Source organism: Mixophyes fleayi, chromosome 6, assembly GCF_038048845.1.
Source record: "Mixophyes fleayi isolate aMixFle1 chromosome 6, aMixFle1.hap1, whole genome shotgun sequence".
Classification (NCBI taxonomy): Eukaryota; Metazoa; Chordata; class Amphibia; order Anura; family Limnodynastidae; genus Mixophyes; species Mixophyes fleayi.
In genome coordinates, this window is record NC_134407.1 from 177,687,913 (window position 1) to 177,712,722 (window position 24,810).

The following is a 24,810-nucleotide window of genomic DNA, read 5'->3' on the forward strand; positions in this document are numbered from 1 at the left end:
CACTGTGTAAATAGTATATTATACATCAAGTTCTGTTAATATATTATATATTTGTGAACAATATTGGTGGTAATTTTTTGTAAAACAACTATTTTAAATTAGTGTTCCTTTAACAAAATTTCTCAAAATGACATACGCTTTTAGTTTTCATTAAAATCCCATTGATTACTTAATTTATATTAAAATGTGGACACTGCATTTTCTCTTTAAATAAGAACACATGCATTGGGGCCTTCTTTAACTATTTTATTAATAAAAGGCTGTTGATCTAGGAAAATAAATGCATTTAGATTGAGATATATCATTAATAACTGCATACCAGTACATAATAGATAGTTTTGTACAATATATTCCAAACTGAGAAAGAAATCTTTATATCAGGACATGCTACTAGACATTTTTCATTCATGTCGAGATTGTTGCCGGAAAAGCTTTTGACCCATGAAATGAATTATGTGTATCGGCATATTGAAATCCTGGGCTGCAAGATGGATTTGCTAATGTCCACGTAGAGATCTCAGACGTCTTTAGAAAACCAGTCTCTGATGTCTGCAATCAGTTGGCCGACGTTTTGGGATAATTTGCTCGCGCGACTTTTGCTTCATCTTCAAGCTCATCTAGAAACTTTTCTTGAGACACAGAAAAGAAGGTGTACCCATCTATAAGTAAGTTAAGGAATCTAAGCACATTAATATAATACAACTCCTCCAACGTCAAGTTGACTAGTAGAGACATGATGAGGCATGGGGAACGAGGCGACAACTTATGTGTCTTCTGTTGGCATGGCCTGCATCACTTCAACTGGCGATGGAGAACAAATAATTATATATATATATATATATATAGACTGCTTTTTACATTTTAACATATTTATTAAGATTTTACACATTTACAACAGTGTCTACTTGGTATGGCTCTATTCTATTAAGAATGAAGGAAGGACAAGAGCATAGAGGAGAAGTACAGTGGGATGATTCATCATCAGCTATTTATATAGCGCTACTAATTCCGCAGCGCTGTACAGAGAGCACACTCACATCAGTCCTTGTCCCATTGGATCTTACAGTCTAAATTCCCTAACATACACACACATGCAGACAGAGGGACTAGGGTCAATTTGATAGCAGCCAATTAACCTACCAGTATATTTGTGAAGTGTAGAAGAAAAACGGAGCACCCGGAGGAAACCCACGCAAACACGGGGAGAACATACAAACTCCACACAGATAAGGCCATGGTCGGGAATGAAACTCATAACCCCAGTGCTGTGAGGCAGAAGTACTAACCACTAAGCCACCATATTGAAGAGTATGTCATTTTGGCTTCCTCTTTTATTTTGAAGAACCTGTCATGGACCAAGAAATAAACTGTCTCCTAAGAGCAGTAATCTTAGAATAAATCATGCCCAAATCTGCCAACTATTAAAGACCCCAACTGGATGTGGGTCAGTGATCCAAGGAAGTGAGGATCTAATCTGAAAGGACCTGAAGAAGTGATCATGTACATTGGATGGATTTTTATATGTTTAAACATAAGGGAATTGAAGAGGGATATGAAGTAAAGCTATATATTTGACATACCACCATCCTCGGAGCAAAGGAGGATGACAGTATTAGACAAGGGACTTTCTTTTGTCTTCTAGGAAGCTATATAACCCCATAGCCCAAATGAGATTTTCAGCCATATTCCTTCATAAAGACAACATATAGGAAACTGATTCTTACAAAAAAAGGGCCAACAGATGTGCAAATACACCTGAAATAAAGGGTAACTATCTAATAAGCAATGTTCTGCTAATCCCAACTAGTAGCTGGATTCCATACTAGGGCTGCAATGGTTTGTGTCCAGGTTCTGCCAGCTAGGGAAGGGGAGGTTCAGAAAGCACATTGGATAGACAGAACTTTGGTGTCGGTTTATTCTCTATTATTAGGAACACAATGTACAAAGAAAAGCAATATTCAAATGGATTAACATGAAGTAATTTTATCACATGGTTATGGCAGAATAAATTAGAGGTATTTGATTTTAAATAGCTAATACAGAGATCAGAGGCAGCCAACAAAGTAAACAGTCATCAAAAGGTGAGAAAGTTACCATCCAGTCAAAACATATCTATTTTGACACGTGGGTAATAAACAATCCAATATAATCCACTTACTTAATAATCAAATTCTCTTTGGTAGAACATTTTCAATCAAAACCGATTGGATTTAAGAGGAGTATAACGGTCTGGTCATTGTAAGTCCAACAAAACTACAACTGGTCCATATTGCACATATACTGAAAAGGTCAGTCTGCTCTGTAATGTGCGTCGCCACTGCATATTGATGCGATTGTACAGAAATGCAGATGTTCATTCAGAAAAAATAATGATTGCTTGGAGCTGTGGTAAGTGGAGGAACAACCTTGTGGAGTCTTTTGACACATCTGAAATCTGTCACAAAAACTATTGGGGCCAAACATTGCAGATTTTCCATAGTGGTGCCCAGGAAAATCTGCAATGTTGCATCACCATGTGCCTTCGCTACCATTTCAGAAGCACTCCAGAATCGCTAGGAAGTGTATCTACTGAGGGGCGGTGTGGTCTGGGACCAGATGTTGAGCAACAAAGCTTTTTATATACTGGCTAACAAAGCATAAAGGACACAGACTCTTACTTGTGGCAGATGGCATACCTGCTACCCACGATAATCTAACGGATCAACTTGTAATGCTTCTTAAAAAGAGATTTTAATCAAAGACATGTTTTATCACTTTATGCGAGATTTTTTTGTTTGTTTTGTAATACTTTTGCAACATTTGTTCATTTTTTTTTTATACCAAGGATCACAAAATTTTTAACTGTATTGATGTCCTTTCCTGTTTAGCTGTGTGAAGCAAAGGATACACTGTGATGGTTCTAGGTAAAATGGCTCAAATACACTTCAAGATGCATGAAGGTAACCAGCTTGAAACAAAATATATCCAAACTGTTTGAATAAACGCTGGCTAGCATCTTACATGCCATCCAAAAGTGTTTACAAGAATCTGCTGCACAAAAAAAACCAATTGTGAAGAAGTCCATAAGGCTGGTTATTGTTCCTGTTATTTATTTTAGCCTGAGAACTATGAACATCCAAAAAAGATCATTCTTAATCAATTAGAATGCAAGCAAATGCTTTAGTAGGATTCTAACAATATTTGATAACTTAATAACTGAAATATTTATTTTCATTTTCCCTTATCTCTATTTATTTTACAAATTTCCTATCCAGATAATTACCCTTTTTATAAACATGTTATATATAATAAGACAAAAAGGTCTTCCTGCTACTGATAATGCTATACACACACACAGACATAATCACCAAGTTGCTCCTCCAACAGTCACTGTGAGAAGCACTGATAAACAATATAATAAACAGGAGAATGCTGGGGCAGTGTGGGGAAAGACAGGTAACTTTTACATGTAATTCAGTTTGTTTTAGCCACTGACTGCCGAATTATTGGAAAACCTTAAGGACTGGTACCCTCTGGCCTTTGAACAACAGAAGTTAAAATGTCAGTGACACAGCATGTCAAACATGAGTGCATTTGACATGTGGTGCTTAGCGAGTGCTTGTATTTATTCAGGGAGGTCAACGGAGGGTCCTCCATTGACTTCTATAGATCATACTTGCATCTTTCCCGGAATGACCGGGAGACTCCCGGGAGAGCTGGCAAATCTCCTGCATCCCGCACCTGGCACCCCAAAATGATGTCATTTCAGCCACGCCCCCGCAATGAAAAGGCATTTCCGTCGCAGGGGGCAGGGCCAAAATGACACGAATGGCCGCGCCCCACTCCCTCCCGGACAAAGCAAGGAGAAAGTAGGTAAATATGCTATACATTCAACTTGCATTGAACGTAAAAAAATGCAGCAGGACATGCCTGAAACAAAAAGCACCGCACCACAATGCTCCCAATGCAAGTACTAACGTGGACTGATATTGCAATGGGTTGCAAAGTCACCACCAATTAGATGAGTTGCACGAATGTTTAAAACAATGGTAAGCCCATGTATTTTGACGCCAATGGGTATGAGCCTGTCTCCTGCATTCCATATATATCCTGCATAAATTTTTCTAAAAGTTGGGATCCAAGGGTGGCATTTTCCTCCTGAGGCCAGTCAAGCATTTTCTTTGGTGACTAGCAATGGCCATTCACTAGCACATCATGAAGCCGTGACCCGTTCATTGGTGAATAGCCAGCCATATTTACCCATTAGAGTGGTGGGAGCAGTCTACTAGGTATAACGCATTTCCTACACAACCAAACTTTCTCGCCAATACACGACTGCAGGAGGGGCAAGTAATCTTGTTGAGTTACCAGCACTGCGTAACCACCAGAGACCTGGAGTCTGCAATTTATCACCACCAGATATTTGAAAGGACTACACTTTATCGCCTCCAGATGGATGCATTGTAAGGCCATCAGAGAACTGGGGTCTGCTTACTTGCGTTTGCACCCCCCCCCCCCCCCAACCCCAGGCTAAAGTTGCCAGCCCCCTAAAGGATTATTGTATTGACCAAGTAGGCACTGCATAACAACAATATATTAACCTATGTATTTTATATAAACCACAATGCAAAATATAACTCAAACATTTATATTTACTTTTATGAACATAATAGTAATATTTACTAAAATGTATGACAGATGTCAATATTTTATTGTATATCATTTTGGAGTGTGGTTCATGATCCGTGTATATGCTATTATGGAATACCCAATGTATTCTGTTCACCCTGGAGAAGGGATGATTAGCAGGTCAGTGTGCCCAGTACACTAAAAGGATACAGATCCCCAGCACGATGCCACCTATGGTCAGGCCGGTGAGAATATTTCTGGACCGCAGTTTCCCCGACTGCTTCGCCCACTGAGCCATCTCCCTCTTCCGTATGAACTCCATCTGCTCGGGACTGATCTTCTCCCGCTTCGGATCAACCTTCTGTGCGAACGGAGGCTCTGACCCCTGTGTGCCTCCTTTCTCTGCCATGTTTATCTGACAGCGGCGCCGGGTGATGACGTCACTAAGGGCTTCTCCACAACTGACGTCAAACGCAGTTTTAATAAAACAACTAAAATCTGTGAAATACTACATACTGTGTTTAAATTACAATTCAAATGTGTTTTAATTTCATTTTAATAATAGTAATGAAGCCGCCAAAATTGACGGGTGCTGGTATCCTGCCCACAACAAATATGGCGAACGGCTTATTTTTTTCCCCGGTAATGGGCAGACAAACGTGAAGACAATTTCTACACTTACATTTCGACATAATCTGAGCTGGTCGGTTTGTTGTAGAGCTATAGTAATTGTTATTTATTTTCAGTCATTTGGCTTTAGCGGCGAGAAGGCTTTCTGATGTGAGTTTACTTGTTGTGAGGGAAACTGGCCATACTGAAGGTTGAATAACAATTCCAACATTGTTAGTGTAAATAAATACTACCGTTATTTTGTCAAATTTGGCATATTAATTGATATACATTTCTGCCACATTGATTTCCACACACACTTTGCTGCTGAGCGGGTGGATCTATGGATGTAGCAATTTAATCTGGTGCACTACAATTCCCATCAGGACCACTAAACTTGGTTTAATGTCAATTGTTTACATATCATGTTCCTATTACATATTGGGTTCCTATTTAGTAAATATTACATTACTAAGGATAGACAAGGAGAACTGCGGTTTAAATTATACAAGATTAGAGAAATTGCATTTTGCAGATGGTTAGTTCTAGATGATTGTCTCTAGCAGATCTGTTTACTGAACAGAGGTGATTTCCAGTAAGCTTCATATATTAATACTTTAAGCACAGCAAATGCTTTGTCAAATTATCCATGGTATTCTGTCATATATATGCAAATGTCCCCATTTTTCATGGACAGTCCCAGGTAATAAACATTTGTCCTTGGAAATATCCCTATTTTTCAATATTGACCAACTGCAATATCTGGTGAGACAATATTGGAAGAACCAGAATGGAGCCTCAGGCTTAGCAGAAAAGCGTCCCTGTAATATTGTAAAATGTTGGCAACTATGTATGTATACACATTGACAAAATAAATGTATGTACTACTTGTGTAATTTTCATTGATATATATAAAAATCGAAACCATGCGACACCACTAAATGCAAAGACGATGGCGCTTACATCAATTAGAAGACAGGCCTATGAAGGAAATTATACATTTGTAGTACACTAGCAAAGGGGTGAATTGTCTTACAGTTTATCTAGCTGGACAGTATCCACTCTGCAAAGGAGCAACTTCCTGTCAGTTACATAACTACTCCATTCTTGTGGCACACACATTCACTAACACACAGACTCTATATTAACATAGACATGCACTAAATACACTATTGCAGAGACATAAAATGCATTACTCATAAAGAAAAGACACACATATATGTGACAATTAGTTACTCATTGATGTGCTCTCCAGTCTACACCATGCTCCCCAGTACTTCTGTATTATTTTGGTGTTACTTTCTCCCCCACTCCTCCCTACCTCACATGCGTTGTGCCAGCTACTATCTTTACTAATATCGCTACACACATTTGTGTCAGACAAATATCACACTACACCCCCTTGTGTTTTTCACATCTGCAACTATTCATTTATATCCACTAACCTACATAAAAAAAAACTTGTATCCATACAACATAAAACACCATACAGCACCCTTCCACAAGAAGTAAAAATAACCTTTTCACCTGTCATGTTTTTTCATTGACATGATTGATTTATAATCTCTTGTCACTTCCCAATCACATCATACCCCAAGTTCTCAAATTTCTGACATTCTTCCACAGCACCATCAATATTGGCAGCAAAATACAACAGTAAATTCTTATTACACATAAAGAATAATCATTTCTTACAGTTAGTTGTGGAATTATATTGCTGGTTTCTGAGTAAGCTACTGCTTTGGAAATTATAATTGACTTTGCATAACTACTATTGTAATAATGTCTTTTCCTTTGAGAGTACACACCTGTCGCAAGTCATTCAAATTTTAGTTTTAGTTAAGAGAAGTTGAGAATCATTACTTAAAGCTGTACTACCAACTACTCTAAAAGTTTACTAAGGGCTCCCCCACCTAGACGGAGCCTTGAGGCTGCTCCATGCTGCTATTTTTCCCATTCCCATGGGCTAAACTTGAAGCATTTTGTAGAACAATGACAACTTGTGGATACTTTATTTTGTGAATTTTAGCAAATCAATGGAAAAATAAAACATTTACACATAAATATGATCTGAAAAACATTGTCATTATGTTTTCAACATCACTGTGTTTTAAATATACCAATTACAAGTGCTGCTTTTAATGCATTCACTTGCCTAAAGCAGGATCCAGACAACCTTCACTGTCTGAACTTGGGAAGAAAGTACTCGGTTTCACAAACCCTTTCCCTTTTACTCTATTTAAAAAAACAGACCTTAGCAGGCAATCATGCATTATCACTAAGAGCTGACAGCCTACTATTCACTTTGTAACTCAGCTAAAATTGTTCCATATGTTGTATTGTGCCAGGTGTAAAATCTTCATGTTGGAAATATTACAGTTTTTCTTCAGCATTATTTGTTTCAGGTCAACGATGAATCTGTTTCCAGTTAAAACAAGAAGAAGGGATTCAGATGCTCCTGGCACAATATTTGGGATAGCCCCTTTTGATATCTTAGAAGATATTCTTATTGGCTTGGCAAACGACAATGAACATGTTCTAGAGCACTTGACGGAGTATGCTGGCTCCTTTAAGCAACCAAAAGTTATAGGTAAGTGTCTGTTAGGGGAATTGTACCATATGCTGATACTGGGTGTATAAGTTTGCTTGAATGACTATTAAAAAAAGTAAAATAACATCCACAAATATATATTTAAAAGTCCCCATACCTTTGCATAACTCTTATGTCACACAGTCATTGTGTGAGCTGAAACAATATGTAGCCTATAATTTCACAAGGAATTTGTGATATCAGTGAGGCATGTGGCACAAATTGAAAAACATCTCACACAATCTTAGCTTTATACCAAATTATTTGCAGTTCTAATAAGCAAGTAACTTGTACTTTATATTTAAGTGGTCTTGTGTGCTTCTGTAGGACACATGGAACCTTTTTTTATTATTATAATAATCTCCCATAAATTATATATTTATCAATGAAGAATATTAATATGTTTCATCAGACATATTCATAAAGTAGCAATTTCATCAAAAGCTAACTTGCCAACTTTTGTAGCCTCCTCTTCAGGAGATCTTGAAGGGGAAGTCAAGTGACAAGTGCAGGAGGTGGCATGGTGACCATCACCGTGGACCTGTCCCTTGCTATGAAATGCTGATATCCACGGCATCGCCTGATGACGCAAATTGCATCATTAAGCCCTACATCCCCTGGGAGGATGCCTAATCCTCCGGGAGTCCGATAGGACTCCCCGAAATTCATGAGCCTCCCGGAAATTATGGGAGAGTAGGCAAGTATGATGAAAAGAGTATTATAAATAATGGAAGTCATAATTATATCAAGACCTCCAAAAGACATATGCTTTGCAACCTCATATAACGTTGCTTCTGTGCTCAGTGAAAGTACATTACAAAAATTATGTCAAATAATAAGGTTTGAGGTTGTCAGTAGAGATAACAGATCTGCTATATAGATATATACATGCATCCAATGCACAGACCTAAATATCTCCCTTCTAATATCTAAGGATGACAAAATATAAATAAAGCTGCCTGGAAGACATAACCGTTAAATATCCAGCAGTCACACATATAAGAGAAGTACATCTTTAAATAATATATGTAATTAAACTAATATGTCCCTGTGTTTTGTTTTATTACTATGGTTCCATTAATACATTTTTAAGGCTTCTGTGGAACCCAGTTTCTGGCTTTGCATCTTTTCAGATTGCAGTCTAGTTGAGGACGGGCAGCCCCCAGTTACATCACAGCTTTGTGTATAATAATTGTGGCAATAAACCACCTCCTACCATCCACTGTAACTCTGTTCCCTGTGACATCACGAAGCTGCCTGCAACATGATTGGATCAGCTAGCGGTTGTTTCATGCTTTGCTCAGGGCTGATACTTGCAGAGAATGTAACACAAAATGGAGTTTGAAGTTTCAGGTGGTGCATAGTAATGTCTATTACTCAGAGCTACTAAACTAAACATTACTACAACACAGGAGGACAGGTATTACTGGATCTTTTTAACTAAAGCTCAGCTATATCACATTATATTGGCAAATATGTATATTTGGAACTTATAGATTTAACAGTAACAACTTGTTTAAAAGTAAAAATGTTCTTTAACTGAAACAGTAAACATTTGTGAAGAAGTTTTAAATTGAACTAAATTCAATTTTTTATAATGAAATTAGAATTTGAAGTAGTATTTAATATAGCATATTTCAATCATTGTATCTTTAATGGACAAACGATTGTAATGGATTTAGTTGAGATATTGTGTATGTTTTATATTGCAGAACTGATCTTCTTATTGTCAGAGCACTGGTGTCAGGACAGCTCTACTAAGTACCAGGCAGTGGAATTATTAGACAGGTACAGCTGGTTAGTTAGTAGTATTAGATAGGTCCCTAATCACATCCAGCGGCTTATACACAGGGGCGCACGCAGTATTGTCAGGGAGGGGTTCCCCCCCCGGCACCAAAAAAACCCCCAAAAAAACCACCACGAGTGAGAGCTGCGCAGCAGCTCCGTATCGGCAGCGCTGTCCTATACAGCAGCCGCGGCGCTGTCAAAGAAGCGTCCGCGGCGGTGCTGTATACAATACAGCACCGCCGCGGACGCTTATTTGACAGCGCCGCGGCTGCTGTATAGGATAGTGCCGCTATGGCGGCCACTTAGTTAGCTCAGGGGGGGTTTCTGGAGACTCAGAAACCCCCCCTGCGTGCGCCACTGATACAATATAGTGTATGTGTGTTATCCAAAATCTAAAATAATTTACCACTGTTAAAGGCAAAATTTTAACCCCCCCCAACTAGTAGGATTGTGAAAGTCTTATATTATAAAAAAGCCAGCATTTCATGTATTTACAGATATGCACAAAACGTTTTGTTAAAAAAAATCTTAACATATGTGGATACAAGGTCCAGAAATTCTAAAATATACATATACACTAATGTACATATTGGGTGTTTCATATGTTTAAGAGCCACACAGACACGTATGGAATTTCAGACCAATAGAAAAGTTTATCCAAATTTATACAGTATTTCAAACACCAAAGAGGGGCAGTTTTCAAAAAGTAAAACTGGCATGCACACCGAATATGTGTCCATATCTCCAGTTCTGCATATAGTAGACTTGCATAACTTTACACCTGGAGAGTTTTTAGAAAATGAAAGTGGGAGTTGGGTTTTCATGGGGACTTCCTCATTTAGAATTGTGCCAAGTATTTTTTCCCTAATATACGCATAAGTTTTTTGTGTGCAATATACGCATATCTGTACTGTGCATAGGCACCAGAAATACATCCAAATACAGATTCATAGACTTGTATCTTAGACTTGCATAACCTTAAACCTTGAGAAGCGGAACATGGACAGGCACACATAAGATTGTATACAGTAAGGGTGATTCACATAAGTGCAATATAATTAGACACGGGCTCATCCCCAGGCACACCTCTTAGGGTGACCTATCTTTTGTGGATACTGGAGAGCTGCTGCAAAGATATTGTCACGTACCAGTAGGGTTAAAACCGGATCCTAGTAGTTCAGCCGGGATTGGCGTTACTCTCGCTAGGGGCGCGGAGTCTAACAAGTGAAAGGTGTTCACCAGTGATTCCCGCAAGGGAATATGGGCTTTTGCGGCTTCCACTTGCAGGTCGCGGTCCCCTAAGGAAGTTCCCAGTGAACCACAATAGAGAGAGCGTAGAATCAATTAGGGATAAACTTGCCACTTGATCGAGATGATGCCGGTAATGTTTTAGCGATGTTGCCACTTGGGAGTGGAAATAGCAGGGAGATACTGCAACGTAGATACTCGGAAGTTGGCTTGCAGACATAGAATATAGTTGCCACTTGGGGGGTGCTGACCGGAGCTTCGGTAGCGAAGCCACCAGAGGTGGTGTTCCCGGAGGAATAGCGGCTTGGAACCTCGGAGAGGAGCAAAACACAGGAGCTGTATCCAATACTAGAGTCAGGGACTGACTGAAAGAACCAGCATTGAGTTCTGGTCATAGGGTTTAGATATAGTGCAGTTCCTATTAGGCAGCCAATAGAGGGCAGTGAGAGCACAGAAAAGGACTAGACAGTTCTGCGCATGCGCAGAACACTGAGCGCTGAACGGAAGAGGGGAACAGACAGCGCTGGACGGTGGCAGCGGCGTGGAACCAGGTAAGTGAGTTTTGTTAAACAGGGGGGGAATCCTGGTGGAGGAGACCTCCAGAGTCAGCGGGGACAGGCGCCGGCTCCCGCGGAGACAGCGGGAGTCCGGCGTGTGACAGTACCTCCCCCTTTAAAGGTGGGCACTGAACACCTAGGACCTGTTTTTTTCGGAAAACTGGAATGAAATTTTTTCAGCAGAAGAGGAGCACAGATGTCTGCAGCCCGTACCCAGGAGCGCTCTTCGGGGCCGTACCCTTTCCAGTCAACTAGATACTTGATTGTTCCCCTAGAACTCTTGGAATCCAGAATATGGCTGATCTCGAATTCATCAGTTTGTTGGAGGGAAAGAGGAGTAGTAGATGTAACGGGCACAGTGAATCGATTAATGATGAGCGGTCTCAATAGGGAAATATGAAAGGCATTAGCAATACGCAGAGTGGATGGTAGTCGTAACTTAAAACAAACCGGACTGATTACTTGAATGATCCTATAAGGACCAATGTAGCGAGGAGCCAGTTTCATACAGGGTACTTTAAGACGAATATTCTTTGTAGATAACCATACCTTGTCGCCAATCTTCAACAGAGGAACAGCTCTGCGTTTCTTATCTGCCGCTAACTTGTAGCGAGTGGAGGATTTTTTAAGCGCCTTCCGAACTCGAGACCAGATGGATAGAAAGTCCTGCCGAAGAGTGTTAACTGCTGGTACTTGGGTGGGAGGGAGGGCTGAAAATTCTGGCATGCGAGGATGGTGCCCAAATACCACGGAGAAGGGAGTGGATGATGTGGATTCATGAAAGGAATTATTGTGAACAAATTCTGCCCAGGGCAATAAATCCATCCAATTCCTCTGATTGGCTGAGGAAAATATCCTGAGAAACGTTTCAAGATCTTGGTTTACTCTTTCCGTCTGGCCGTTGGTCTGGGGATGATACGCGGAGGAGAATTTCAGACGGATGCCCAGAAGATGACAAAGGGACCTCCAGAACTTTGAGACAAACTGCACCCCACAATCCGAGACAATCTCCGCGGGACAGCCATGCAGTCGGAAAATCTCCTTTACAAAGTGTTGAGCCAGACATACTGAGGACGGAAGGCCGATGAGTGGAACGAAGTGTGCCATTTTAGAGAAGCGGTCCACAATGACCCAGATGGTATTGAATTTATTAGCTGGGGGTAAGTCAGTGATAAAATCCATGCTAATATGAGTCCACGGTTTGGTAGGTAGTGGAAGAGGGTGGAGTAGCCCCTGTGGGACTTGGCGGGGGGTTTTATTTTGAGCACAGGTAGGACAGGCAGCCACGAAATCTTTAACTTCAGAGTGGAAATTGGGCCACCAGTACTGTCGAGAGAGTAATTCTGATGTTTTACGGGAGCCAAGATGGCCTGCGAATCGTGAAGCATGGGACCAGCGTAGGAGACTCTTTCGTAAATGAGGAGGAACAAAAGTTTTCCCCTGAGGGGGAATAGGAGCTGGAGTTGTTGAAAATAATTTTAGACATTTAGAGTCCAAGATAGGACGTTCCGGCAAAGTGTCTGTTCCCAGATTACCTGGAAAAGCCCGAGATAATGCATCCGCCTTCTTATTTTTTATTCCGGGTTTGAAAGTGACCCGCAGATCAAATCGGGTAAAGAAAAGCGACCAGCGGGCTTGACGTGGATTCAGGCATTGGGCTGTCTGGAGATAGAGTAAGTTTTTATGATCCGTGAAGATCGTAACTGGATGACGAGCCCCCTCCAAAAGATAGCGCCACTCGTTTAGGGCCAATTTCATGGCCAGAAGTTCTTTGTCCCCGATGGCATAATTACTCTCTGCTGGCAGAAATTTGCGGGAGAAGAATGCACATGGATGGAACCTGCCTTGGGAGTTTTTTTGAGAAAGGACTGCCCCCACACCGGCGGAGGATGCATCCACTTCTAGAAAGAAAGGAAGAGAAATATCGGGTTGCTGGAGGATAGGTGCAGAGGAAAAGGCTCTTTTGAGAGAATGGAACGCTTCCAATGCTTCTGGGGACCAAACCTGTGGTGTTGCTCCTTTACGGGTAAGAGCTATCAGAGGTGCCACAATAGAGGAATAACTAGCAATAAACCGTCTATAATAATTGGAGAAACCCAGGAAACGTTGAATGGCTTTGAGTGTGGTTGGTTGGGGCCAGTCGATTATAGCACGAACTTTCCCGGGATCCATTTGTAGGCCTGATCCAGACACTAAATAGCCCAGGAAAGGCAATTTAGAGGCCTTGAAAATGCACTTTTCCAACTTGCAGAATAAATGGTTGATGCGTAATCTGGAAAGAACTTCAGCCACATGTAGGCGGTGAGAGGAAAGGTCTCTGGAGAATATTAGGATATCGTCTAGATATACCACTACGTAGGAATATAGTAAAACACGGAAGATTTCGTTAATAAAGCTTTGAAAAACAGCAGGAGCGTTGCATAGGCCGAACGGCATTACCAGGTATTCGTAATGCCCGTCCCGTGTATTAAAAGCCGTCTTCCACTCATCCCCAGAGCGTATCCGAATCAGGTTGTATGCACCGCGGAGGTCGAGTTTAGTGAAGATCCTCGCACCCTTGATGCGATCGAATAGCTCGGTGATCAAAGGAATAGGGTAGCGGTTTTTAATAGTGATGGTGTTCAAGCCTCTGTAGTCGATGCAAGGACGGAGTGCTCCATCTTTCTTCTTCACAAAGAAAAACCCCGCTCCGGCAGGTGATGAGGAAGGTCTAATGAAGCCGCGTTGCAGATTTTCCTTGATGTAACGTGTAGTAGCCTCTGTCTCGGGTAGTGAGAGCGGATAGACTCGGCCTCGAGGAGGGGTTTTCCCCGGAAGGAGATCGATGGGACAGTCCCAAGGTCGGTGGGGTGGTAGACGCTCGGAAGAGACTTTGGAGAAGACATCCACAAACGAAGAATACTGGTGCGGTAGGATAACCGTAGTGGGTTCTGGAATTTGCGTGAAGCCGAGAGGCTTGACTGGTGTCAGGCAGTGGTGAGAGCATGCTGGGCCCCATGCGATGATTTGTGATGAGGGCCAATCCAGATGGGGTGAATGAAGATGGAGCCATGGTAATCCAAGGATGATTGGGCTGATGGTCAATGGCAGGACGAGAAAGGAAATTTTTTCCCAGTGGAGGGCCCCCACTTGCATGGAGATAGGTCTGGTACGTCTAAGAATACTGCCGTGAGGGAGACGGGAGCCATCGATGCCAGTAGTGGCCATGGGCCTCCTCAGCGCAACAGTGGGTAGCGCAAGTTGTGTTACTAACGATTGTGATATAAAGTTCTCAGCTGCTCCTGAATCCAACAAGGCTTTGGACGACCTGGGCCCTGAAAGAAGATGCAAGGTGACAGGAAAAGAACAGGTTAGATCTGGAAAAGAAGTTGGAGAGGAAGTAAAAGTCCCCAGACTGACCTCTCCAGTGCAGGCTAGGGTTTGTCGTTTCCCGAACGCCGGGTGCAAGAAACCAGGAGGTGACCAGAATCTCCACAATATAGACATAATTTGTTTTTCATCCTTCTCTCCCTTTCATCCAGAGTTAAACGGGAGCGCCCCAGTTGCATAGGCTCATCCATAGACGTGGGTGGCTGAAAGCGAGGAGCTAGCCGGAGGGTAGTACGTCTAGGAAAGTCTTTCTCGGACGATCTTTCCCGAAGCCGGAGATCTACCCGGTTGCAGAGAGAAATTAATGCATCTAAGGTGGGAGGTAATTCTTGAGTCGAAAGGGCATCCTTGATTTTCTCTGACAGCCCTTGCCAAAAGGCAGCGACAAGCGCCTCATCATTCCACTGGAGTTCGGAGGATAGAGTCTGAAACTCAATAACGTATTGAGCCACAGACCGTGAGTTCTGACGGAGTCTTAGGATGCTTGTAGCAGCAGATGTTACTCGTCCTGGTTCGTCAAAAATCCTCCGGAATGCTGAGGTGAAGGCTGTAACATCGTTGAGGAGTTCGTCATTACGCTCCCATAGAGGAGAGGCCCATGCTAGGGCTTGGCCGGATAGGAGTGAGACCATATAAGCCACTTTAGACCTGGAGGTAGGAAAATTCTGAGGTAATAACTCAAACTGGATGGAGCATTGATTTAAAAAACCACGGCAGGAGTTAGGGTCACCATCAAATTTGGAGGGAGTTGGCAAACGCAGAGAGGAAGCAGCTGCAGGAGGACCCTCAGCGACTTGTGGTTGTGGTTGAATAGCCGGCTGAGGCGGAGCCACCTGTAGTGCGTCTAAACGGGTAGCCAGAGTTTGCAGACATTGTAAAAGTTGCATCTGAACCGCATCTTGGCGCTCCACTCTTCCAACCAAGTGTTGAAGCATATCCTTGGCGGAAGGTTCTCTATCAGGATCTGACATGGCTGGTTCTTAGTGTCACGTACCAGTAGGGTTAAAACCGGATCCTAGTAGTTCAGCCGGGATTGGCGTTACTCTCGCTAGGGGCGCGGAGTCACCAGTGATTCCCGCAAGGGAATATGGGCTTTTGCGGCTTCCACTTGCAGGTCGCGGTCCCCTAAGGAAGTTCCCAGTGAACCACAATAGAGAGAGCGTAGAATCAATTAGGGATAAACTTGCCACTTGATCGAGATGATGCCGGTAATGTTTTAGCGACGTTGCCACTTGGGAGTGGAAATAGCAGGGAGATACTGCAACGTAGATACTCGGAAGTTGGCTTGCAGACGTAGAATATAGTTGCCACTTGGGGGGTGCTGACCGGAGCTTCGGTAGCGAAGCCACCAGAGGTGGTGTTCCCGGAGGAATAGCGGCTTGGAACCTCGGAGAGGAGCAAAACACAGGAGCTGTATCCAATACTAGAGTCAGGGACTGACTGAAAGAACCAGCATTGAGTTCTGGTCATAGGGTTTAGATATAGTGCAGTTCCTATTAGGCAGCCAATAGAGGGCAGTGAGAGCACAGAAAAGGACTAGACAGTTCTGCGCATGCGTAGAACACTGAGCGCTGAACGGAAGAGGGGAACAGACAGCGCTGGACGGTGGCAGCGGCGTGGAACCAGGTAAGTGAGTTTTGTTAAACAGGGGGGGAATCCTGGTGGAGGAGACCTCCAGAGTCAGCGGGGACAGGCGCCGGCTCCCGCGGAGACAGCGGGAGTCCGGCGTGTGACAGATATACAATGATGATGACCATCAGCAGCACTCTCTAGCTGCTTCTGATTGGCTAATTGCTTATTGACCTTCCTATCTGTGGATACTTAATTCATTAGCTTTGTGGCTATATTATATCAAATTATAGCCATCTATTCACATTGCTTATTTGTCATTCCCAGATGGAGTACTGCAGGAAAGAAGATTCCCATTGAATTTTTAATTAATTTTACATGGAAAATGCAAATTTCACATTTATTTACAATTGTAAAGACAATTCTCTCGTGTGTATCTGACACTTCAGTATGCATCACAAATGTCCCGCCATGCAGATTCGGACAGCTTTGTCCCGTGGGTGGGAAAGTTGAGAATTATTGTCTGTTCACTGCTGCTCTTCATGAATGCAGAAGATGTTTGGAGGGGAGGAGAGAACGAGGCAGCCTAGCGCTTCAAAAGCGCTAGGCGCGCCCCCAGGGTTGTTGTCATGCCCCTATCGACCCTGTTCCCTTGCCATCTACCCAAATGTTGGGAGGTATGGTAATGTGATTTTAGCATTTACTACTAATGCTGTCAAGCTGCATCTCTACACTATTAATAGGTATAAGTATACACACTTGTATGCCTGGTGCAAATCAGTGGTGGAAGTGGGCTGTTATATGGTGATGTGCCATACCGTCCACTTCTACTGCCTTCATTGTAAAACTATCAAACTTCATTCACTTACATTTTCCATACATCCACTAAATCTCTACTTCGATCACTGGCACATATGCTATTGTTTTTGAGTCTGATTCATCTTGAGATATATCTGACTCCACATACACACATAAGTACACTTTTTTTACATTTCGTCAGTGCACAAATGTATTCAACTCTAAATGAGGCCCCATGATGGTAGCTGACAAGGTAATCTTCCCCAACTGGTGACACTAATTTGTGCTTTGTCTCAGGTTCATGATTTCACACGTAGAGGAGCTGTATAAATCCAGTTTAGAAAGCATGAACCAAACAGAAACAGCACAGGCCAAGACATGGAGATCAATAAAAGCTAATCTTTGTGAAATGTTCATACTCCGCCTGGCGTCTTGTATCCAGATCACAAGCAAGCTGCATTTCCACTATCATGTAAGAGTTATTGCTATGTAGTTACTGTACTTACATAGACAGGAATGGTGTTCCTCATAGTGGTATTCAGGAAACGCATTGCTTGGTTTAAGGATAGTCCTGTTTAACACAGATGCACAATTAGGTGAAATAGATGTCCTTGTAATGTCGTTTTTTACACTTCCACATAAGCAGGTACTTGTCAAAACCTCTTTCTACAGGAAGGTGACATCATAAAGCAACTACATGACCTAGAAATGTTTTAATAATTACAGACAATCAATAACGGCATAATACTGAAGTTTCTGAAATCAGCGGATTACATCTGTAATAAGGACGAGATATTGAAATCTGAACTGACCGTGTTAAAAACTCTACATTTCCGCATAAATATCCATTCTCCTTTCACTTATGTAGAAATGCTTCTAGAGGTTTTAGGTAAGTAATGTAATATTGGTAGAGTACCATATTTCCTGTGTCTTATATATTTTGTAAAGCTAGCTTAGCAATGTTTCTTTGCTTTGTTTCTGGTCAGCTCCTGTGTGGTAATGGGACTAAGGGCAACACGTTTCCATTTTTATCCCATTGTCCTACATGAAGCCTTTCATCATCATCATCATCATCACCATTTATTTATATAGCGCCACTAATTCCGCAGCGCTGTACAGAGAACTCACTCACATCGGTCCCTGCCCCATTGGAGCTTACAGTCTACATTCTCTAACACACACACACACACACAGACTAGGGTAATTTTTTTGTTAGACAATTAACCTTCTAGTATGTTTTTGGAGTGTGGGAGGAAACCGGAGCACCCGGAGGAAACCCACGCAAACACGGGGAGAACATACAAACTCCTCACAGACCTTGTTAATTTGTTATGGCTTGCCCCTTATTTCAGCTTTCAGGCTCTGCCTGGCTTTGCTATTTGTACTTGATGCATACTTACCTATATCCTGGGGCTTCAGCTCTTTTTAAACATAGTCTTAAGGGTATATTTGAAAAAGTGGAGTTGCTGCCTATAGCAACCAATCAGATTCTAGCTGTCATTTTGTAGAATGTACTAAATAAATAACTAGAATCTGATTGGTTGCTATAGGCAACATCTCCACTTTTTCAAACCCACAGTTTAGTAAATATACCCCCTAGTCCTTTTTAGATTTAGTGCAAAGCATATGGGTGCACAGAGCTTTTCTCATGCTGGTGCACAGAACTTTTGTATTTGCGCCAAATGCTCCCAGTTGTCTGTGGAACACGCTGCTAGGTGCACACCCGTACTTCTGGACTGTGGGCCCGACTGTAAATGCGCATGATGAGAAGAGTGAAAATGTCACTTGCAGATTCTGCCTACCTCCACTTTATGACCACCCCTTTTATTCATTTCAACTTTTTTTCTCCTAAAGTACTGCTCAGTTCAGCCTAATTTATGTATTAAGCTAAGTATGTGTACATTAGGACTGTCTTAATTGCTTGGCACCTTTGTTTATTTGAATATTTTTATCAGATTGTTGAAAATGTGCCTAGAAATGCACTTTCTCGTATAAACTGTACTCAGAAGGTGCAAATGGAGCACCAATAAAATTATAGCACGACCCCTGATTACCTCTTAAGTACCATTAAAAGTTGTTTTGCGGGAAGAAAAATTCTCTGACCACCCCTCTAAGCAGGGAATAAATGCTCCTTCTTCCCCCTTCAATCTTTTGTATGTAAAACAAAATCTTGTTTTTGCCTGTGGGTGCATAAGTAGGTGCCCACACTCAGCAGGGAACCCCAAACTCTCCTAGTTTCTCTCATCAGAAGATGCCACCACAGACACTGCCACCTTGGCCCACAAATCCATGCTCTTGCCTTTAAATCAGGTGCATCTGCTCAAAAATTGACATGTGACACAAAAAGGTTTTTGCTTAACAACTTTGCATTTCGCTTTCATAAATGTCCTTTCTAGTCTTGTTCTGGCTCCAGTTTCCATTCAGCGCAGGGCTGACAACCAGTTGGAAGAAGAGAGAGATAAGTGTCACACCTGTGCTGACTATTCTGGGAGCTAGTTGTCCTTGTAATGGGGACTCTATGAAGCTGGTTTTGCCATCATAGTGTCAGCCCAGGTTGTCTGGATCTGGAGTTGTTCTAGAATTTGCAGGGGGCCATGTTGTCCTTTATTAAAATTATTATTTTTAAAATGATTTATTCTTTTCATTAGCAGCGCTGGTCCCATAGCAATAGATGGACCTCATATTTGAAACCCCACTGGTTTCTCTATTGCAATAGGACCAGCACTGGCAATAAAAGGTAAATATATAATGGGCACAGGTTTCAGGTGGCACTTAACACAGCTACTGGGGTGGAAGGGGTATATTAAGAGTTGCAGTGTTATATGTTTACTGTATTGTTATGTTATACAGTGTACTGTTTTGTTGTTTTCCCTCTGTATAGCGCTGCGGACTACATGTGGCGCCCTATAAATGAAGGCTAATAATAATAAATATTTGTTTGTTAAAAAAAAAAAAAATCTGTGGCCTCCTCGCTGATTAAATGGTTTTTGTGGTATGACTACTTTACGGAACATCGACCCTTAACCGACCCTTAAATCCCGATGCGGGTTCTCTGAGGTGTTCATTATTGTCAGAGCCTAATCTGAGTGTCTCTATACTTGTCTCTGGTCTCCCCTCCCCCCTCTAGTTCTCTTTGTCATAAGTATTATGTTTTATGAGGTGTGTTAATATATTTTTCTATTTTCTTTTGTTTTTCTTGATGTATGTTGGCAGTGTTGATTGTGCATTTTATTGTACTCTTTGATTGTAATCAGTATCCACTGCTTTGTTTGTTTCATGTTCTTTTAAAAACTCAATAAAATAAAAAAATCTTCATTCATTCATTCCTGTGCATAATGGACAATGGTTTCATAAGACCTCTGTCCACATATATTACAAAGTAAGTTAGAATAAACACAACCACACAATTTCTGTAAATAGATTGTAATTGAACAAAAATGTAAGCCCCTCAGCTACCATAAAAACTCCAGTAAGAAGTATACACTGATTTATTAGCCTTAATACAAGGTACAAGAGTACAGAAAATAGAAAATCATTGCTGCCCCCAAATCATTAGCACAGTCTGATGCTTAATACATGATTAGAGATTCTATTGGTTCTCAGTATGGGAATGTTTGAAGCCGTTTCCCATGTATCTGATTGTTTGATCCAAACATTAGATCAGTAGTCTCCGAGGTGCTGGGTTTCATTACTTTAGCACCATTACAATTGCATATTCAATTACTCTGACAATTTTGGCTTCTGTAGAGTGGATGTAATTCTCAGAATGTTTTTGTTTTCTATGTGTAGAAAACCTTCATGCTGTCAAAAATTGGCAGTGTATTTTATTATTTGATATGTTACATTACAACTAGTATTGTGTGTACCTTAGTAAACAGTTTTACACTTCATTCTTGTCAGCTGACTGTTCCACATGCAGCTCCAGCACAACTACAATCTAAAGTAAGGAACAGGTTTGTTTTATAGCGCCCTGAAGTGAGCATTGCTACAGTGAACTAGCGAATGGAAATGTGGGCGGGAAGATAGCTGTAACCAGATATCACATCTACATTTTCACAATGAATATATCAACTAATGCACATTTTTATTCAAACGGGCCCTAGGTAAAGGAAAGCAATATTTAGTGTTGTGTTAAAAACTAATTTTTTTTTATTTTGGTGATATTATCCTGTTAATGTGTTTTTCCACAAGGATCAATGATCCGCTGAGAGCTTCTCTAGTGCTGAAACTGAAAAAGTTCAGCAATGGTGACAAGTGCCCTTTAAATGCAAAGAAAACAGAGAGTACATGTCTAATTTGCATTTGACATTTTACAGGACATAATGGCTGTTCTGTGCCGTTAAAACACTTACGTGATATGTGTGTCATGGTCCTGGATTTGGTTTATCTACTGAGAAATCCTATATATGACACTGTGCTACAGGCATCTGTGAATCTATCAACTCCAACTAGCTCACAGAGGTGAGGATTTCCGTTTTCTATGCAAAGGGCCTTTGTAAAAGGAGTGCACAGTCTGGACACGTTTAATAATAAATAAAAAGCAAAAAATGTGAGGCGATCCTGATAATAAAAAAACATGAATTATTTAAACTAAGAATCCATCAATTATTTAACCCATGCCTTCAACATAGTACACTCCTTGTCTATTTCCTAATCTGTGACAGTAGAAACATGTCCTGCAGCATAATTCATGGAAAGAAAGAATGACAACTATTACAATCACTGTAAACCACATTTGTAAGGAACATAAGAGCTGCAAGGGAGGGATAGCAGTGTATAAAACAGCAGAAAAGTAATATATGTTGTTACAATATGTAGGGATTGTGCAGTGTAGAGTTTGTGTTATAATGTGTGTAGAGGAGAACTACATCTAGGGCTGGTGTTGCATCTATGAAGAGCGGTTACTATCTAGTGTAAATTGAATACCAGGTAATTCATCCTATGTAGTAAGATACACAAAGTTTTTTCCTGGCCCTGAGGAATCTTAATTGGCTGAACAATCAATGTGTTTGCATTGATCAAAAAATCTGCACATCCAACTAGTTACATTTCAGTAGTATTTATATGTGATTATATATATATGTATACTCAGAAATAAGTCTGTAAGTCACCTGTGGCCATTTGAGAATAATGAGGATGACCGCTCAGGCTTAGATAACTACTTCAGTATTAATTGGATATGTTTTTCTGATAGGAGCAAGTTTCTGAGTGTGAAAGAAGATCAGATGCTACTGGGTACTGGAGTCATTTCAGCTAGCACTTTCATAATAAGCCAGGACTCCTGGAATCAGGTAACCAGACAGGTCCTCATCCCCTTTAACCCGAAAACTAAATTGAACAACAATGTTCTTGTTGCAATGATTTGAGTGCCTTTTGTTACATTACTTGTTGTTACATTATATTATTGGATCTATAAACATTACACTCCCATACCTTAAAAGTACCACTTACAGTAATAGTGGCTTCTAGCTGTATATAGAATAGCAATTTTCAATAATTATTTCTTGCAAAGTGTATGTTTTTATTTTTTGCACTATCTGTATAAAAATAACAAGAACCTTTGCAGTTATTGTGCCTTTTATTATTTCCCTAATTGTATATATCTTGGTTTCCCCTACAGGTTCTGGAACATTTAAGTAACATCACCAACATTACAGTGAACTCTGTGTTTGAAATGTGCTCTGCAATCCTGAAGAATTGTATAGGAGACATTGACCTGCCCAAGCACTAATACTTGTGGCAAACAAGATATAGTTACTCCAAAACACTTTAGAAAACACTTAAGCCCACACCAGCTTTAGTGGTTATAGTCCATTCTGTATTAATATCAAATACATTTGATTCAGTTCTTAGGTGAACATGGTCAATATGGTAGATTTATGTTTCCAAACTTCTCTAGAACCATAGACATTATGTTGTTTGAACAACCTCTACTTAAAGTATATACATTTATAATTTGTGAGGGCATTTTTGTTGCTCTCCTTAGACAAGACCAGGATTGTGGATCTAGTGACTTCCAGCATATTACTATGGCATGTAATGCATAAAACAACAATAAGCAATAGAACAAATTCAAGTGCTTCTTAATGGTCAAAGAATTAATAATCCACAATAGGCAAACTTGAGTCATTTTGACATGTGGGAAAGAAATAAAATATTAATTCATAAAATGAATAATCTCTTGCTGCAGAATATGCAACCTTATTTCACCCACTTACCACTAATCCTCTTAATTTCAAGAATGATAAAAAAAAAACCAAAAAAAAAAAACACTCCACATTACTCATCCCAAAATACTCCCACATGCCACTCAGACTTGCTTCAAAATGTCCCCCCTTGCCATCAGACCCCTCAGATCCCACATGGCACTCACTTCCAAACATGCCCCTATGGACTAATTAAATCCGAAAATACCTTCACAGTCGGAGCACACAATGGAAGAAGAGAGAGCATTCGGTGCAGAATGCGCTGCACTCTGTTAACCTGCTCTGATTGGATGCTCTGCAATACCTCCCTGCAGTGTGCCAAAGGTGATCAAGTAAGAAATAATCTGGCTGCTCCCATTGAAAATTATTATCTGCTTAAAAACACAGAGGAGTCTATATCGGAGTGGTTTGCAGAGCTGGGGCCAGAGAGGAAGGCTCGCTGACTGTCAGAACATCACTGCTGTATGGGGTTCTCAGACCTTCCCATCTGCTTCTTTCCCCCCCATATGGCTACAGAATGCAAACATAAGATATCTAAGAAATCTTATGAAAATAAGCACCTTCCAACCTTTTTCGAAACCTCGGGTATTTTGATGGAGTATTTCCTCCAGTACCTGCAGAACAAGTTTTTTTTAATCAGACTTCTAGGGATCACTGTTTGAGCAGGCCTTTTACCTGTTAGTAAGATGTTGTCAAATCCCTAATACTTACTCCAATTCATCACCACTTATTGCCTAATTTCAGGTTTCTTTAATGGTAGCCCTTCCCTTTCTTCATTTCAGTTTGCTCAACAGTGTTTCCTGTTTGAGGAGACTCTGGAATGAACTCTCCTCTCGTCCCCTTACATCCTACTTTTCTACCCTCTCTCCCATACTTGTCTACGATTTATGTAAAACGGTTTGAATCGATATATTCTCTTCACGATTTCGGATCTAAATGATGCACCTGCTTACATCTACGGATTACACCGTTTTTGTGTCGCCTTTTATCATCAATTTCTCACTGAGAGAAGTAGCCAATCATTGTGGATTGCTGTGATATTTTATTCAATACCTTTACCAAGCAGAAAAATAAAATGATTGAAAAAAAAAAAAAAAATTAAAATGAAAAAAAAATTCCTCTGTACAAAAGAACACAATCTTTGTTGAGGTACAGAACACATCTAGATAGAATACAGAACATTTTAATCATAGTTAAATTTAGCTGTCCATTTAGTTGAGATGTGATGGTTAAAAGCACCAATAATGACTTGTACTGTATTAATGCATCTGTGGAGCCAATGGTGCACACAAGAGAAAAAAAATTCTTCATCTCATGCCAGTTATCTTTCTCCACTTGAGTATAGGAGCTAGTTTAAACAGAGAAATATGCTATTTTATACTTTGTGTAAAATTAAATGCAAATGAATTTAGTCATTTAAATAGAAAATAAATAAACAAAAACAAACCCCTAGTGGGAGATTCAGTTA

At 40.7% G+C, this 24,810-nt stretch overlaps 2 protein-coding genes across 5 annotated transcripts; one reads left to right on the forward strand and one right to left on the reverse strand.

Moving 5' to 3' along the window:
• Positions 1-225: 225 nt before the first annotated feature.
• COA3 (cytochrome c oxidase assembly factor 3) lies at positions 226-5,039 on the reverse strand. The gene is made up of 2 exons (XM_075177400.1): positions 4,819-5,039; positions 226-659 (listed from the first exon to the last, which is right to left on the reverse strand). The coding sequence occupies exons 1-2, from the start codon at positions 5,015-5,017 to the stop codon at positions 556-558; spliced, it is 303 nt and encodes a 100-aa protein (XP_075033501.1). The 5' UTR covers positions 5,018-5,039; the 3' UTR covers positions 226-555.
• A 207-nt stretch (positions 5,040-5,246) lies between these two features.
• CNTD1 (cyclin N-terminal domain containing 1) lies at positions 5,247-24,808 on the forward strand. Of its 4 annotated transcripts, none has more exons than XM_075177404.1 (8): positions 5,247-5,428; positions 7,608-7,807; positions 9,520-9,595; positions 17,434-17,608; positions 17,863-18,025; positions 21,453-21,597; positions 22,331-22,427; positions 22,757-24,808. In XM_075177404.1, the coding sequence occupies exons 2-8, from the start codon at positions 7,630-7,632 to the stop codon at positions 22,865-22,867; spliced, it is 945 nt and encodes a 314-aa protein (XP_075033505.1). In that variant the 5' UTR covers positions 5,247-5,428; positions 7,608-7,629; the 3' UTR covers positions 22,868-24,808. The 4 variants fall into 4 exon arrangements, with proteins under 4 accessions (XP_075033505.1, XP_075033504.1, XP_075033503.1 ...); XM_075177403.1 differs by having other exon boundaries at positions 5,248-5,388; XM_075177402.1 differs by having other exon boundaries at positions 5,248-5,388; positions 7,623-7,807.
• Positions 24,809-24,810: the final 2 nt, after the last annotated feature.